General features: G+C 48.0%; 1 protein-coding gene across 1 annotated transcript in view; it reads left to right on the plus strand.

Moving 5' to 3' along the window:
* Positions 1–12,194, plus strand: part of LOC147899312 (uncharacterized) — a 59,086-nt gene that overhangs the window by 15,967 nt on the left and 30,925 nt on the right. The window contains exons 7-8 of the mRNA XM_087378717.1: positions 5,372–5,465; positions 5,598–5,667. Of these exons, the coding sequence (XP_087234843.1) occupies positions 5,372–5,465; positions 5,598–5,667 (164 nt within the window). The remainder of the gene's footprint in view (positions 1–5,371; positions 5,466–5,597; positions 5,668–12,194) is intronic.

Consider the following 12,194-nt stretch of genomic DNA (forward strand, 5'->3'; position numbering starts at 1 on the left):
CCAAATATGCCTTGTAAAGAAGTCAGGACAAGTAGAAAAGAGCAGCAGATAAGCACTGCAAGGAATTGGTATTCACAGAAGGTGATTGGTTTTTGCTGCGTTTTCAAAAGGCAAGGCTGAAAAATAAGAAAGGCAAGGAAAGGTTGTACACAAAGCTGAACATGCGTTACTATGGTCCTTTTCAGGTTTCTGGAAAGATAAACGAGGTAGCTTACAGGCTGAAGTTGCCTCCACATTGAAAGATACATAATGCCTTTCATGTGAGCTTGTTAAAGCAATATCATGGAGATGTTCCCGAGGATTTACGTGATGAGGTACAGCCTGAAGTGGAAGAACAGGATGAACTTTTGGTCCGAGAGCAAATTCTGGCACACAGAGATAGAAAGCTCAAGGGTAAAGTTATCCGTCGTTACTTGGTAAAATTTCAAAATTACCCATCACTCAATGCGAAATGGATGGAGGAAGGTGAACTGGCAGATTTACTTGGGATATTGCAGCTTTACTTTGAACTACAAGACTGTGACAACTTTGGTTTTAAAAGTCCAAGCGTGGGCTTAATAATGTGTAATTAAATGCGGCATGGTGCCTAGCACATAAGCATAAATAATCCCTAGGCCTTTGGCCAAAGGCATTCCAAGGAATTAAAAGAGTGGTTGTTGGGAAATGATGACATGGCATTTTTAATGGGCTCCCTAAGGGGCCTTCAGTGGCCCCCCCTAGAGTTTCAGGTGGCTCTAGTGTTCTACATGCTCCTTTGCCATTTCTGGACCTTCTTGGGTCTTCTAAACTTCACACGTGTGGTTTTCTCTCTCATCTTCTCCCTTTGTTGAGATTTTGGACTGGTTTTTCAACCTCCTTCAGCTGAATTCCGTTTTTCTTCATAACTCCTCACCTGTTTGGATTCCTCGACTTCTGTTTGGCGTAGGCCTTTTGGTTACCAACTGGGACAGGCTTGCAAAGGACAATGAAATCGAAACCATCTCTCTTCAATAAAATCGCAACCTAGAACCTATTGCAGCAGGCCTGGCACACTTTGATAAGCTGGAAATCCAGTAAGATGGCTTCCAGTTGGCTGGATAACAGTTTGCAGCAGGGTCTAGGGTCTCCTAAATCAATTCTTAGTAGTCCTGGAGCCCTTGGGAAGGCTGGAAAATTCTAATCGTAGCAGTTAGACAGCTCTTTGATGGTTGGAACAGACTTCGCTGCAAACCCTCTCCTTGTGGCAGCTCGTATGTGTGAAAGGACGTAAGTTACGAGGCTGGAATCATTCGGGAAGGCGTGGAAGAGCAAAAGGAGGAATTCGTTGCAAAAGAAGAGTGCTGGGAGGGAGAAATGAAGATTATACACCACACTAGGGGCCAGAAATAAGGGCTGCCTCTCCCCCCCCCCCCCAAAAGGTCTTTATGCAATAGAAAATAACTTTGTATGACTGGTTCCGGGAAGAGCATGAACTGAGTAGAACCTTGCATGAATCTAGGAGCACGGAGGCTCTTCTATAAAGACTGGTTTTTCTCAGTTTTGGAGGACTTTTTGGTGATGAAACTTTTCCTAAACCTTCTGAATGCATTCCTCTTTGAAGCACGCTTCTTTTAGGCTCTAAGATTCACGAGAAATGGGAACACAAGTAATAATTTACATCGTATAGTGACCATCCATCAATTTACATAGTCCTCTATGATTGATACTTTGTGTATCATCAGCCATACATTATTGCATTCGAATGTTGCATGATTACTACTTTGTGTAGCATCTACAAACCTCGATTGGCTTCGAGTTCGTTGATCTGCTAAGTGCGCACTATTATGTTATAACGTGTACCATAGCTCCATGTGCAAGCTGCCTGGTCATGTGTGACAAGAGCACATTAGGGGAGAAGTGGGGTCCCAAAAGGGCCTCCAATTAGTGTTTCCTAATTTCAAGGGATAAGAGAGAACCCCCACTTCTTCGCGACAGAAGTGCTTCTTTTCGCATTTTTCAGTGGAATTCTTGCTGGTCGGCTCTTGTAAATGCTCTTTCTTCATGCCTTTGCACTCCTGTTTGGCTGAGAATGCAATTGGGCATTGGTTACTATGTCCTCTTGGCGATTGAGGACTTGGTTCAAGTTTTCAGGGCTTGGTGAGTTGTGATTTTGCTGTTGCAATTTTTTTTTGCCATAAGCAATTGGTTGGCCTCGCATGCCACCTCTTTCTTGGTTCACAGGTGCCCAAGCAGTGCTACATGAGTCAGTCTTTGGTTGGGTACTTTGCTGATTTTATTTTTGGAGCTTTGAAAAGCTTTGTGAATGCTATCTGGAAACCACTCAAAGAGAGTGCAGCTGGGGTGCAGTGTGATTGCATCTGGACAGCCAATGGAATTGCACTTGGAAAAGAGAATGCCTTTGGATTGAGCCTATGGGTTAAGTGCACTTATGTGATGGTGCTCTATGCTTGAAAGCCTTGCGAAGGCTCAGTGAATTGGGGTTGCGTGCTCAGTTGCAGGGAAGGTCTCCCAGAGGTAACTTGTAATCATTTCACTGTGAAATGTAAAGAAATACCGAAAGGGGCACCACGGTGTTTGGGGCCAATCGGGTGCACTTGTCTATGTTTGTTGAGCAGGGGCATTCTAGCCTTCATTCCTTTTTCAGTGGTTTTGTTTGTGAACAAATGGGTAAATGCGAAATGGTGATCATGCAATGGTTAATGGTTGTGATATATGCTTTGTGAGCTGGAAATAAGTCCTGAAGTGATTAAAGGTTTAGTTCCATTGCCCTCTGAGTGATTAGAGGCCGGTTTCACCGTGCCGGCTCTCTTTGTTGATCCAAGCTACCCTCATATCAGCTAGCTCCTCCTCCTCTACTCCACTTTGTCCTGGAGCTGACTCAAATGTGTAGAAATCCGTGATGCGATGCTGTGTCTAGTCAACCTCTATGTCCTGTGGTCTAGCTGTCTCTTGTTGCTCCCTGATCTGTTGCAGTAGTGTCTCCTTGTGCTGGTACATATCCATCGGATAGAGCCCAATGCAAATGTGGTCCTGGAAATGAATCAGTCGTGATAGCGGGTCGCAACCACTCCCCTCCACGTAAAGACAATGGTAGTGCTCTCGGATCTCATAGTGGGCAAGTATAAAGAAAATGTTCCTTTGTCTCAACCGCCCGCATACTGCATAGCATGCAAATCCTCTGCTTTGTGGTTCCCTGCAGCTCTCCCTTCCTCAATCCTTAGCTTGTGGGATGAAACCCGCATCTGTCCAATGGCAATCCTCAGTGCATGTGAGACACCACTTCTTGAGAGTGTCGGAGGAGGGATTCATCATCAGACCCCAGTACCTCGAGGACAGAAGAGAGAGAGAGAGAGTCTTTTGAGGAAAGATGAGATAGGCAGGACTTCAACAGTGTGTGCTCTACTCGCTCTTTGTGTCGCGTATGCTCTCTACATCCCTCTCTTTCGGCTGATCCAGACTGTCCTCATATCAGCTAGCTCCTCCTCCTTCACTCTGCTGTTCCCCGGAGCTAACTCATATATATATATATATATAGAGAGAGAGAGAGAGAGAGAGAGAGAGAGAGAGAGAGAGAGAGAGAGAGAGAGAGAAGGCCTTGCGGGCCTATGAGACAAAGTACACCAAATAGAGTGGAAACTCATACAAGCCTTAAAGGGCTAAAGCAAAGGGCGTGCTAGGGCCCTTGCTGAGTGCTATGCTAAACTAAGCATAGATTTCAAAAGCTCAAAAGCTCAAACAAAACTCGAGTTGAGAGATCGGAGTTGAATCAGAAACTGAAACCCGGCACTGTAGTATCTCTCCGGTGGGTTGCAAAGATCTCCCGAATCTACGATTGTTGATCTATCTCGCCCTATGGTAGGAAGGCATAGTCTCCTAATCTCTGTATCCACTGGGCTTTGTCAAGAGTGACTCCTTGTGTTGGGCGATTGTCTCTCAGGAGGGCAGAGATAGGTCAAACCTCGATCGGGGTGTGCCTTGGTCGCTCTCTGTGTCGTGTGTGTAGTCTACATCCCTCACTCGACAAAATCATCCATTGATCCATAGCAGTCAAAGGTTAGCTAACTCCTTCTCCACCCCACTGTGTCTTGGAGTCGATTAAAAAGCATTGAAGTTTGTGACAGGCCGTTGTGCTCGGTTTGCCTCTACATCTTGTGATGATGTACCTGCCTGTTGTTGTTTGATCTATCGTAGTATAGCGCATCTCAATCAGATAGAGTCCAATGCAGACCTGGTTTTAGAAATGGATGAGTCGTGAGATTGGACCAAAGCCGTGTCCCTTTTGAAAGAGGCAGCGGTATCACCCTCAGATCTGGTAGTAGGCTGGGCGGACGCTTCCTCTATCTCGATCTCCCCTAGTGTGCATAACTTGGAGATCCGTTGCTCTCTAGGTATATCTGTAGCTCCCCACCAATTGCTGTGACGAGACCTGCATCTGTGTGATGACAATCCTCAATGTATGTGAGGCTCCTCTGTGCTCAAGGTACTGGGATTCGATGATGAGTCCATCGATAATCTCAAGAAGTGGTCGTGATAGAATTGGACCTTGGTAGGGAGCTCTTGGTTGTCTGCCCCCCTTCCTGTCCAAGCTCGTAATGTATGTGGCTGGAGGAGGTCTAACCTTATGATACAGCTAATCTCATCTCGAGGGATTGACTGCAGTGGTGTATCCAGGCTGTATTGGAAGTGAGGGAGCCGCCATCTGGATACCATGATAGGAAAACCATGTGGATACACGTGCATACAAAACTGCGTCAGCCCCACCCTCTACTAAACATATGGATGACTCTAGTGCTAGTCTCTGTAACTCCAGGAGGTAAGGCCCATACTTTGTGGAGGAAAGAGAGGGTTATGACCCCAGGATGTGATTAGGTGCAAGTATTGGACCCTTTAAAAGTGGTCATGAGTTTAACTGGTGTATGGGTGTTCTTAGGATAAGGACACTCTTTTGTAAGTCTATATATAAGATGTGGGATCATTTATGGGATCCCTCAGGATGGACTCCTTGGGATATCGAGACCGCTGAGTTTGGCTAGCCACTCGGATTGGTGGACTCCTATGGTATGGGACACGGGGGTTGTGGTCATGGATGTGGTGCTTGGCTAACGTGAGGCTCGGAGTGTGATCCTTTATATTAGATCTATGGCTGGGTGTTGAGCTTGTCAGATCCCCCTATCTGGTTTTCCTAATCCATGGTTGTTTTGCAAGTCTTAGTGTAGGAGTAGAATGTGGATTACAAGTCGCCTTGAGGATAGCTAACCCTGCCTTTGGAAGAGGGGGGGGGCCGATGATGAGATAGCAGCAGCATTTTTTAGAGATTTTAGAATTGGTTTCGAATGCGAGAAAGTTGGAGATGCCAGCCAGTAAAGGTACATTGATGGTTTTGTTTGTGCAGATTTGTTGGAACTGCTCGACATTTGGCACGGACATTGGAGGCTCCAACTGTGAATGATCTTGGCTATACAAAGAGATATGTTCGCTGCCTTCAGGTAATTCTCTGTACTTCTATGTTGTTTTTCATTTTCCATTTATCATCTGAAATTTATTTGTTTTACTTGGATTTCAGTTAGATTATTTAGTATTCATCTATTTTGTCTGAAGGTTATCTGTTTTCTCAACAGATTTCAGAGGTTGTAAATAGCATGAAGGACTTGATCGACTTTAGCAGAGAGAATGGAACTGGGCCAATAGGTGAAAATTTCATGTCTTCTTATGCATGTGTTTGCATTTAATGTTTTTTTTTCTGGGTATGTGGGGTGGATTGAAACTTTCCGCTACGTGGCACTGTATTATTTTATCTCATCAATACTTGAAATTTGTCCACACTTTAGACAATTTTTTGGAAGATGAGATCAAGATATTGTCTAATTTCCAGATACTCAATAGAACTGGCAGTTATATGTAAACACGTGCTTATATGTAAACGTATGATGGGGTTTATCATTATAGTGATCGGTGTAAACTTCTCTTCTTGATTCTTGTGAAGCCCTCAAGAAGACACATATCGCATATGCTGCTCTGGACTTAAGCTCATGAGAAAAAAATGTAAGACTGATTCTGGTGAATGAAAGCTCTATAGATAGGAGTATAAAAGTAGTTTTCTATTTGTAGTTTCAAAGTGGCAATAGGCATCCATCCTAATGTAATTAGAGATATTCTTAATTGGGATCACTGGTCCTTGAATTCTATTCAAAACATTTATATGAAGCCACTTAAGTTTCCCTGTTTTTCTTATCATGAACTCAACTTGCTTTAAGTTGTATAGATCAGGCTGTTGGATTAGGGTTGGTCACCTCCCCATCTGTGAGCCCCCAAATGAGGAGTCCATTGGGGGGGGGGTGCATAGAGAAAAGGAAAGGGTTTTCATCCTGCCACATGGACAGCAAACAGGCTGCCATGTGGGCAGCACAAGAGAGAGAGTACCTGGCTCCTCACATAATAGATGAAAAACACTTCCTTCGAGGCATGGACCACATTGAGGAATATGTATGAGCTCAACAACGAGGCGAGGATCTTGGACCTTGAGATGGAGTTGTATGGCATGAGTATGGATGAAGGGGATTCAGTACAGGATCACATCACCAAGATGAAGGTGGTGCAGGATCAACTGCCGGTAGTTGGTCAAAGGACAAGCTCAACCAGGATAGCAAGGCTATTGTCGAGAAAGATCCCTTGGAGCTATAGTAGTTTTGTGACTGTGAAAAGAAGTATGATGGAATTATTGATAAAGCCCTAATAGCTCGAGACATGAGCAAAGGCAAGGGTAATAAGCCTAGCAAAGGCAAGCCCAAGAAGGACATCTGAGGACAGAGCGGACTCTTTAGACAAAGAAAACAAGAAGAAGAGGAAGAAAGAAAAGAGATGTTTATTGTGATGAGCTAGGGCATGTTGCGAAGGATTGCAGAAAGAAGCAGGCTGAAGAAGGGGGCCAGTCGGAGTTAGAGGTGTTTAACTTAGCTCATGTGGTGGACAGAGAGGAACTTTTCTTGGTGGCATCTTCCGGTGTTGTTGAGACCAGATACATGGACCCCAGTGTGACTGTCAAGATGTCTTATATTGAAATGATCAAAAGAGGAGTCAGAAACCTTTGTGAAGGTGATGGACAGTGATGAGTGCTTGGAGCCATCTGGGTGCTTGACTGGTGTTGCTAATACAGAGGGGGATTCCTCGACAGGACCTGAGGACTCAGAATTGAATGGAGGGTGTGACATAGAGGGGGCTAACACAGGACCACACATGGAGACCTATGGTCCAGGTATCTTGGTAACTTCTGGAGTATGCTATTTGATTGCAGACCTTGCTAGGAGGAGGATTGGTTGAAAGACCTTGAGAGCATGGTGCCTGGAAGACTTCAGGCTGTTCACCCATCATGAGAGGGACAATTGGAGGATATTGGTACTTGGCGTTCTAAATTTCGAACTTGGGTTCGTGACTAAAGGAGCTGGTGCTACCAAAGATGGACTTGTGTACTAGACTGGTGTGCTGATGCAGAATTGGACTTGGCAGAGCAGGAACCATTGGATGAAAAGCCAGAAAACGACATCGGCACCGCAATGATCCATAGGGCTACGACACGGGAGCTACTGGAGATGGAACGGTAGCGGGCCAAGACACCCTCAGTGAGAGGGTGTGTTGGATTAGGGTTGGTCACCTCCCCAACTGTGAGTCCTCAAATGAAGGGTTTTGGGGCTGCCACATGGACAGCAAACAGGCTGCCATGTGGGCAGCACAAGAGAGAGTGTACCTGGCAGACGAAAGTGACCATGGAGGGCAGATCTGAGGCGGAAGGGTCCAGAGGCTGTTCACGCTTGGAAAGGGCATATCTGCGCAGGGTATAGAGGTGCAAAGGGCTGCGATGAGTCAGCAGGTGTACGGGCATGTACATCAGGCCTTATGGACCTGTTTGGAGGTGTTCTAGGGCCTGCGAGAGGAGTGACAGAGTGCAGATCTGCAGCAGCAAGCAAGAGGAAGAATCGTGGCAGTTTTGGGCAGGTTATGGGCCTGGAAATGGCCTTGGTGAAGTGTGGTTAGGGCTGGACAGGCCTGGGCCAGTGTCAGCCTGCCATGTGGTCAGGCTTGGCCAGCCAGCCCTCAAAATGTGTGCCCTCCCAGGGGTTTTGCAGACCAGCAAAGGGCTGTGCCCCAGTCGGCTGGTAGGTCAGTCCAATCGGCCTGTTTGGGGCAGACTGGTCGGTTTTCTTGGAGGGGCTTGGAGCCCTATAAAAGGGGCCTTTGGGGCCTCCATTGGCATCTACCAGAGCAGCACGTTGGGGAGCATAAAGGAGCGGCAGAGCAGTACCATTGGGGCCTACATCCAGGAGGTCCATTGGGGGCTGCGGAGCTTCAAACTTAGCTCAGCAAGGGGCTGTACCCTATGTTAGAAACATCTAGGGAGAGAAGAAGTGATACTCAAATGTAGACACCATGGAAGGATTTTATTCATTCATCATCATTATCATCAAATGAGACAAGTGAAGTACAAGCCTTTATAGGCTACACACACATACTAGCACCAAGCATATGGGATAAGTCCCATGGCGACACGTGGCTCTCACACATCAGCCCACTGCTAGATTTCCTAGTACAGCACACCAACACACTCTTTGGCTATGATATCTCCAACATCCCCCTTGAGAGCAAAGAGTGTGAGATCCAACACGCAAGGAGTAGACAGATCCCCCCTCCACAGCAATACTGTAAAGAGCAAGTCCAACTATCCAACACCTCCCGTATGATGGTGGCTTCTCAGTAAGCTTGCAAACGGCAAGAGCAAACCATCACTCGTGTCTCCCTCTTACTGGTCAATACCATCATAGCAAAGTAAAAAACCATACAATCATTTTTGGGGGACAACAATGGCAAAGTACCTCTCATTGACGAGTAGATGTTGCGAAAATATTAGAGGTGACTGAGCAGAGTTAGGGTTAGGTTGGAGAAGATGATGATGTGGTAGGGCGAGCAAGGAAATAGGCGTCTATAGCTTTGAAATGGTGTGGGACATCATAAAGATGGTGTGCATACGTGCGCCAGACTCTCGTGTCGGTGAGGGGTGATGGGGACCTACGCTCAAGGAATCTCTGCCAAAAATCCTTAGAGGTGTTGCTGTACAAGATGTGCAGCAGCTTCTTCTCATTTCAACGAAGAAATGTTGTTTCTTCCGACGTACGAGACGTCAGTACTTGCGTACCGTGTTTGGAGTGTTCGGGAGGTGACATCTGGTTTCAAGGCGGAGCGGTCGGCGATAAGCCTTGCACTCCGCATTGTATCAATTGTTGCAGGGTACAGAACCAAGAGGTGGTGGTCTAGTGGACCGTGTGGTGTGGGGAAAGATTTGGAGGGCAGCCTCGTGGAGTGTGCGACTAATCAGGGCAGCACGGTCCTCTATGAGTGGTATGTGATCGATGTAGGTTAGGAGTCTGTTTAGGCATTCAGAGTAGGCCGGTGAGAGGCTATGATCAAAGTGTATGTCGTGGTAGGTGTCGTGCTTCCTATGTGGTGTGTGTGGTGTGCCTAAGCGTGAGGTGGCGATAGTGAAGAATAGATATGTGTGATTAGCTCCTGGAGGGAGTGGTGCTACGGTGAAGTCGGTGATACATGAAGTGAAGGTAGAGAATCCCATGATGTAATCTACTACACTAGTGCCCCCCGTGTGGGAAGCAAGTAAAGCCATCTGAGGAGGGCCATAGGTCGAGCCCGTTGTAGATGATGAGATCATGCATCCTGCCCAGATCAAGGAGCGCGTGTCCATATGGTGCAACAAGCCCGTGTTGGTCCGATGAGGTCCTGGTCATACGTGCTTCATCTAGGTCCATGTCTGGTAGCATGATAGAGTTGTCTCAGAAGTCTAGGAGTGGTGCCTGGCGCGTGCTCGTCTTGGTGTTGAAGTCCCCAACGAGGAGAACTTCCCCGTGGGCTGAAAGGTATGGGATATCCTGATGTAAGGGTGCATATGGCGATGTCTCACCCTCCTCTCGTGCCACTCTGGCGAAGTGGGATGTGTCTGGCGGGAAGTAGCATATTGCTATGAAAAGGTCACGGATGTCTGTGCGTGGGATCCAGATCCACATGAATCGGGAGTGTGTGTCCTTCCTCTCAATGGAGATGGCTCCAATGAGGGAAGACCTGTACAATACTGCGACCCCGCCTGATCCTCAGACTCCTCCTGTATCCCTCGTCTCATCCTTGAAGGTTGACTCCCATGTGTAGCCACTGACTATCGGTAGTGGACCATCTGGGCTCTGGTGTGTCTCCGTGTAAAAGACTATGTCTCGTCTTGTATAAGACTCTGAGAAGTTCCCTGGGTCTGACCATAAGGTACCATTACAGTTCCAAATGGTGCAGTCTAGGGTCTTGAAAACATGAGTCTCATAGGCCTCGTCCCCCTCATGAGAGCCCGACGGGTGTCGGTCAACAACCTACCATCTCGGACCTCGGCCCATTTCCCCTCCTTGCGGGCAACATCCCATTGCAGCAGAAGAACTCGTCGCTCCTCAATCTGTAGTGGTGTCAAATCCTCGTCCATGGACAAGGTAGGAGGCTCTCGTAGAGAAGCTCGGCGTCGGAGTGTCGCTAGTCGAGCATGTGAATCTCTCAAGCGAATGACTAGGGGCTCTTCTCGGTTGGGATCTCTCCCAACATGCCATGCTTCCTCTATGCCATGGTCGGGGACTCCCATGGTGGTGGTCACAAAGGTGATCGCCTCCTCCATGGGAGTCATAGTGGTGCTGGTGCTGTCTCGCGTGATCCCTTGTATCCGGATGTTGAGGGCCTTCGAAGCCCTCTGCTGCCGCTCATGTATGGTGGCTGAAACGGTTACCTTTGCGGGCTCCCGTTTCGCCACGTCCACCCATCTAGTCGTCACTGCTATAGCCGACTGTATCGTGGCTATCTGTGCCTCCATCTCTGTGACTGGGGTCGCTCCAGGAGCTGCTCTAAGGGTCCCAAGCTCCTCTCAAAGCTGGGTGATGTCATGTCTGAGTCCTTGGATAAGGGTGCCCTGCTCGTGTATAATGCGGGCATGCTCTTGGGTGTATCCGGCCTGCTCTTGGGTGTAATGTGTCAACTTTGCCTGACGGGCCTGGATGCTGTGTATCTCAGCCAATAGGGAGTCCCAAGCATCTGGCGGGGGCCTAAGATGTCCTGGTCCAGGTGGGAACTGGATCTCGAGAGGGGTTGGAATGAAGGTGGGCTGCTGAGGTTGTACTCAGGGTGGGGACATCATGATTTGGGCGGGGGAGTGATATGTAGGAGTAGCGAGTTCGGACGAGGTGATAAAGGGTGGTTGACTAAGTGGTAGAGGTGATACGAGGGGAAAGTACTGTGGAGTCGTGGCTAGTGGGGCCAGTGGTGAGGCTACTGGAGAGGAGACCTGTGATGATGATGCAGGAGAGGGGGAGGAGAGAGGTGGCGTAGATGATGAGGCGGATGAGGGTGCTGAAATAGTGGTGGTAACCATAGAGGTCGAGGATGTGGTGAGCGGCATGGGCTTTGGGTGGGGCCCCTTTCTTCTGGGCCGCGGTGCTGTCCACTGTCAAACCGCTCCGGTTGCTGCGTTTGTTGGGTGGGGCCCCTTTCTTCTGGGCCGCGGTGCTGTCCACTGTCAAACCGCTCCGGTTGCATCTGGCGGGGGCCTAAGATGTCCTGGTCCAGGTGGGAACTGGATCTCGAGAGGGGTTGGAATGAAGGTGGGCTGCTGAGGTTGTACTCAGGGTGGGGACATCATGATTTGGGCGGGGGAGTGATATGTAGGAGTAGCGAGTTCGGACGAGGTGATAAAGGGTGGTTGACTAAGAGGTAGAGGTGATACGAGGGGAAAGTACTGTGGAGTCGGCAAATTTGGATCGAAGGTTCTCCCGCCTAGTCTCCTATCCTCATCCCCCTGTTCCCTTCATTATCAAGAAGCTACCTTTTTTTTTAAAAAGTCGGAGCTGAGAGCGAGAGTTTAAAAAAAAAAACGTGGGGGGGGGGTTAGCGGGGGGTAGCAGAGGGGGTAGCGAGGGTTAGCGGGGGTAGCTGAGGGGGTTAGCGGGGGGTAGCGAGGGGGTAGCAGAGGTAGGTAGCGGGAGGGGGTAGCGAATTGAAATGCGAGAAGAAGTGATACTCAAATGTAGACACCATGGAAGGCTTTCATTCATTATCATCAAATGAGACAAGTAAAGTACAAGCCTGCATAGGCTACATACACACATACTAGCACCAAGTGCATATGGGATGAATTC

The sequence above is a fragment of the Dipteris shenzhenensis genome, chromosome 8 (genome assembly GCF_047967505.1).
Source record: "Dipteris shenzhenensis isolate YYH24624 ecotype China chromosome 8, Dip_SZ_1.0, whole genome shotgun sequence".
In the NCBI taxonomy this organism is placed as follows: Eukaryota; Viridiplantae; Streptophyta; class Polypodiopsida; order Gleicheniales; family Dipteridaceae; genus Dipteris; species Dipteris shenzhenensis.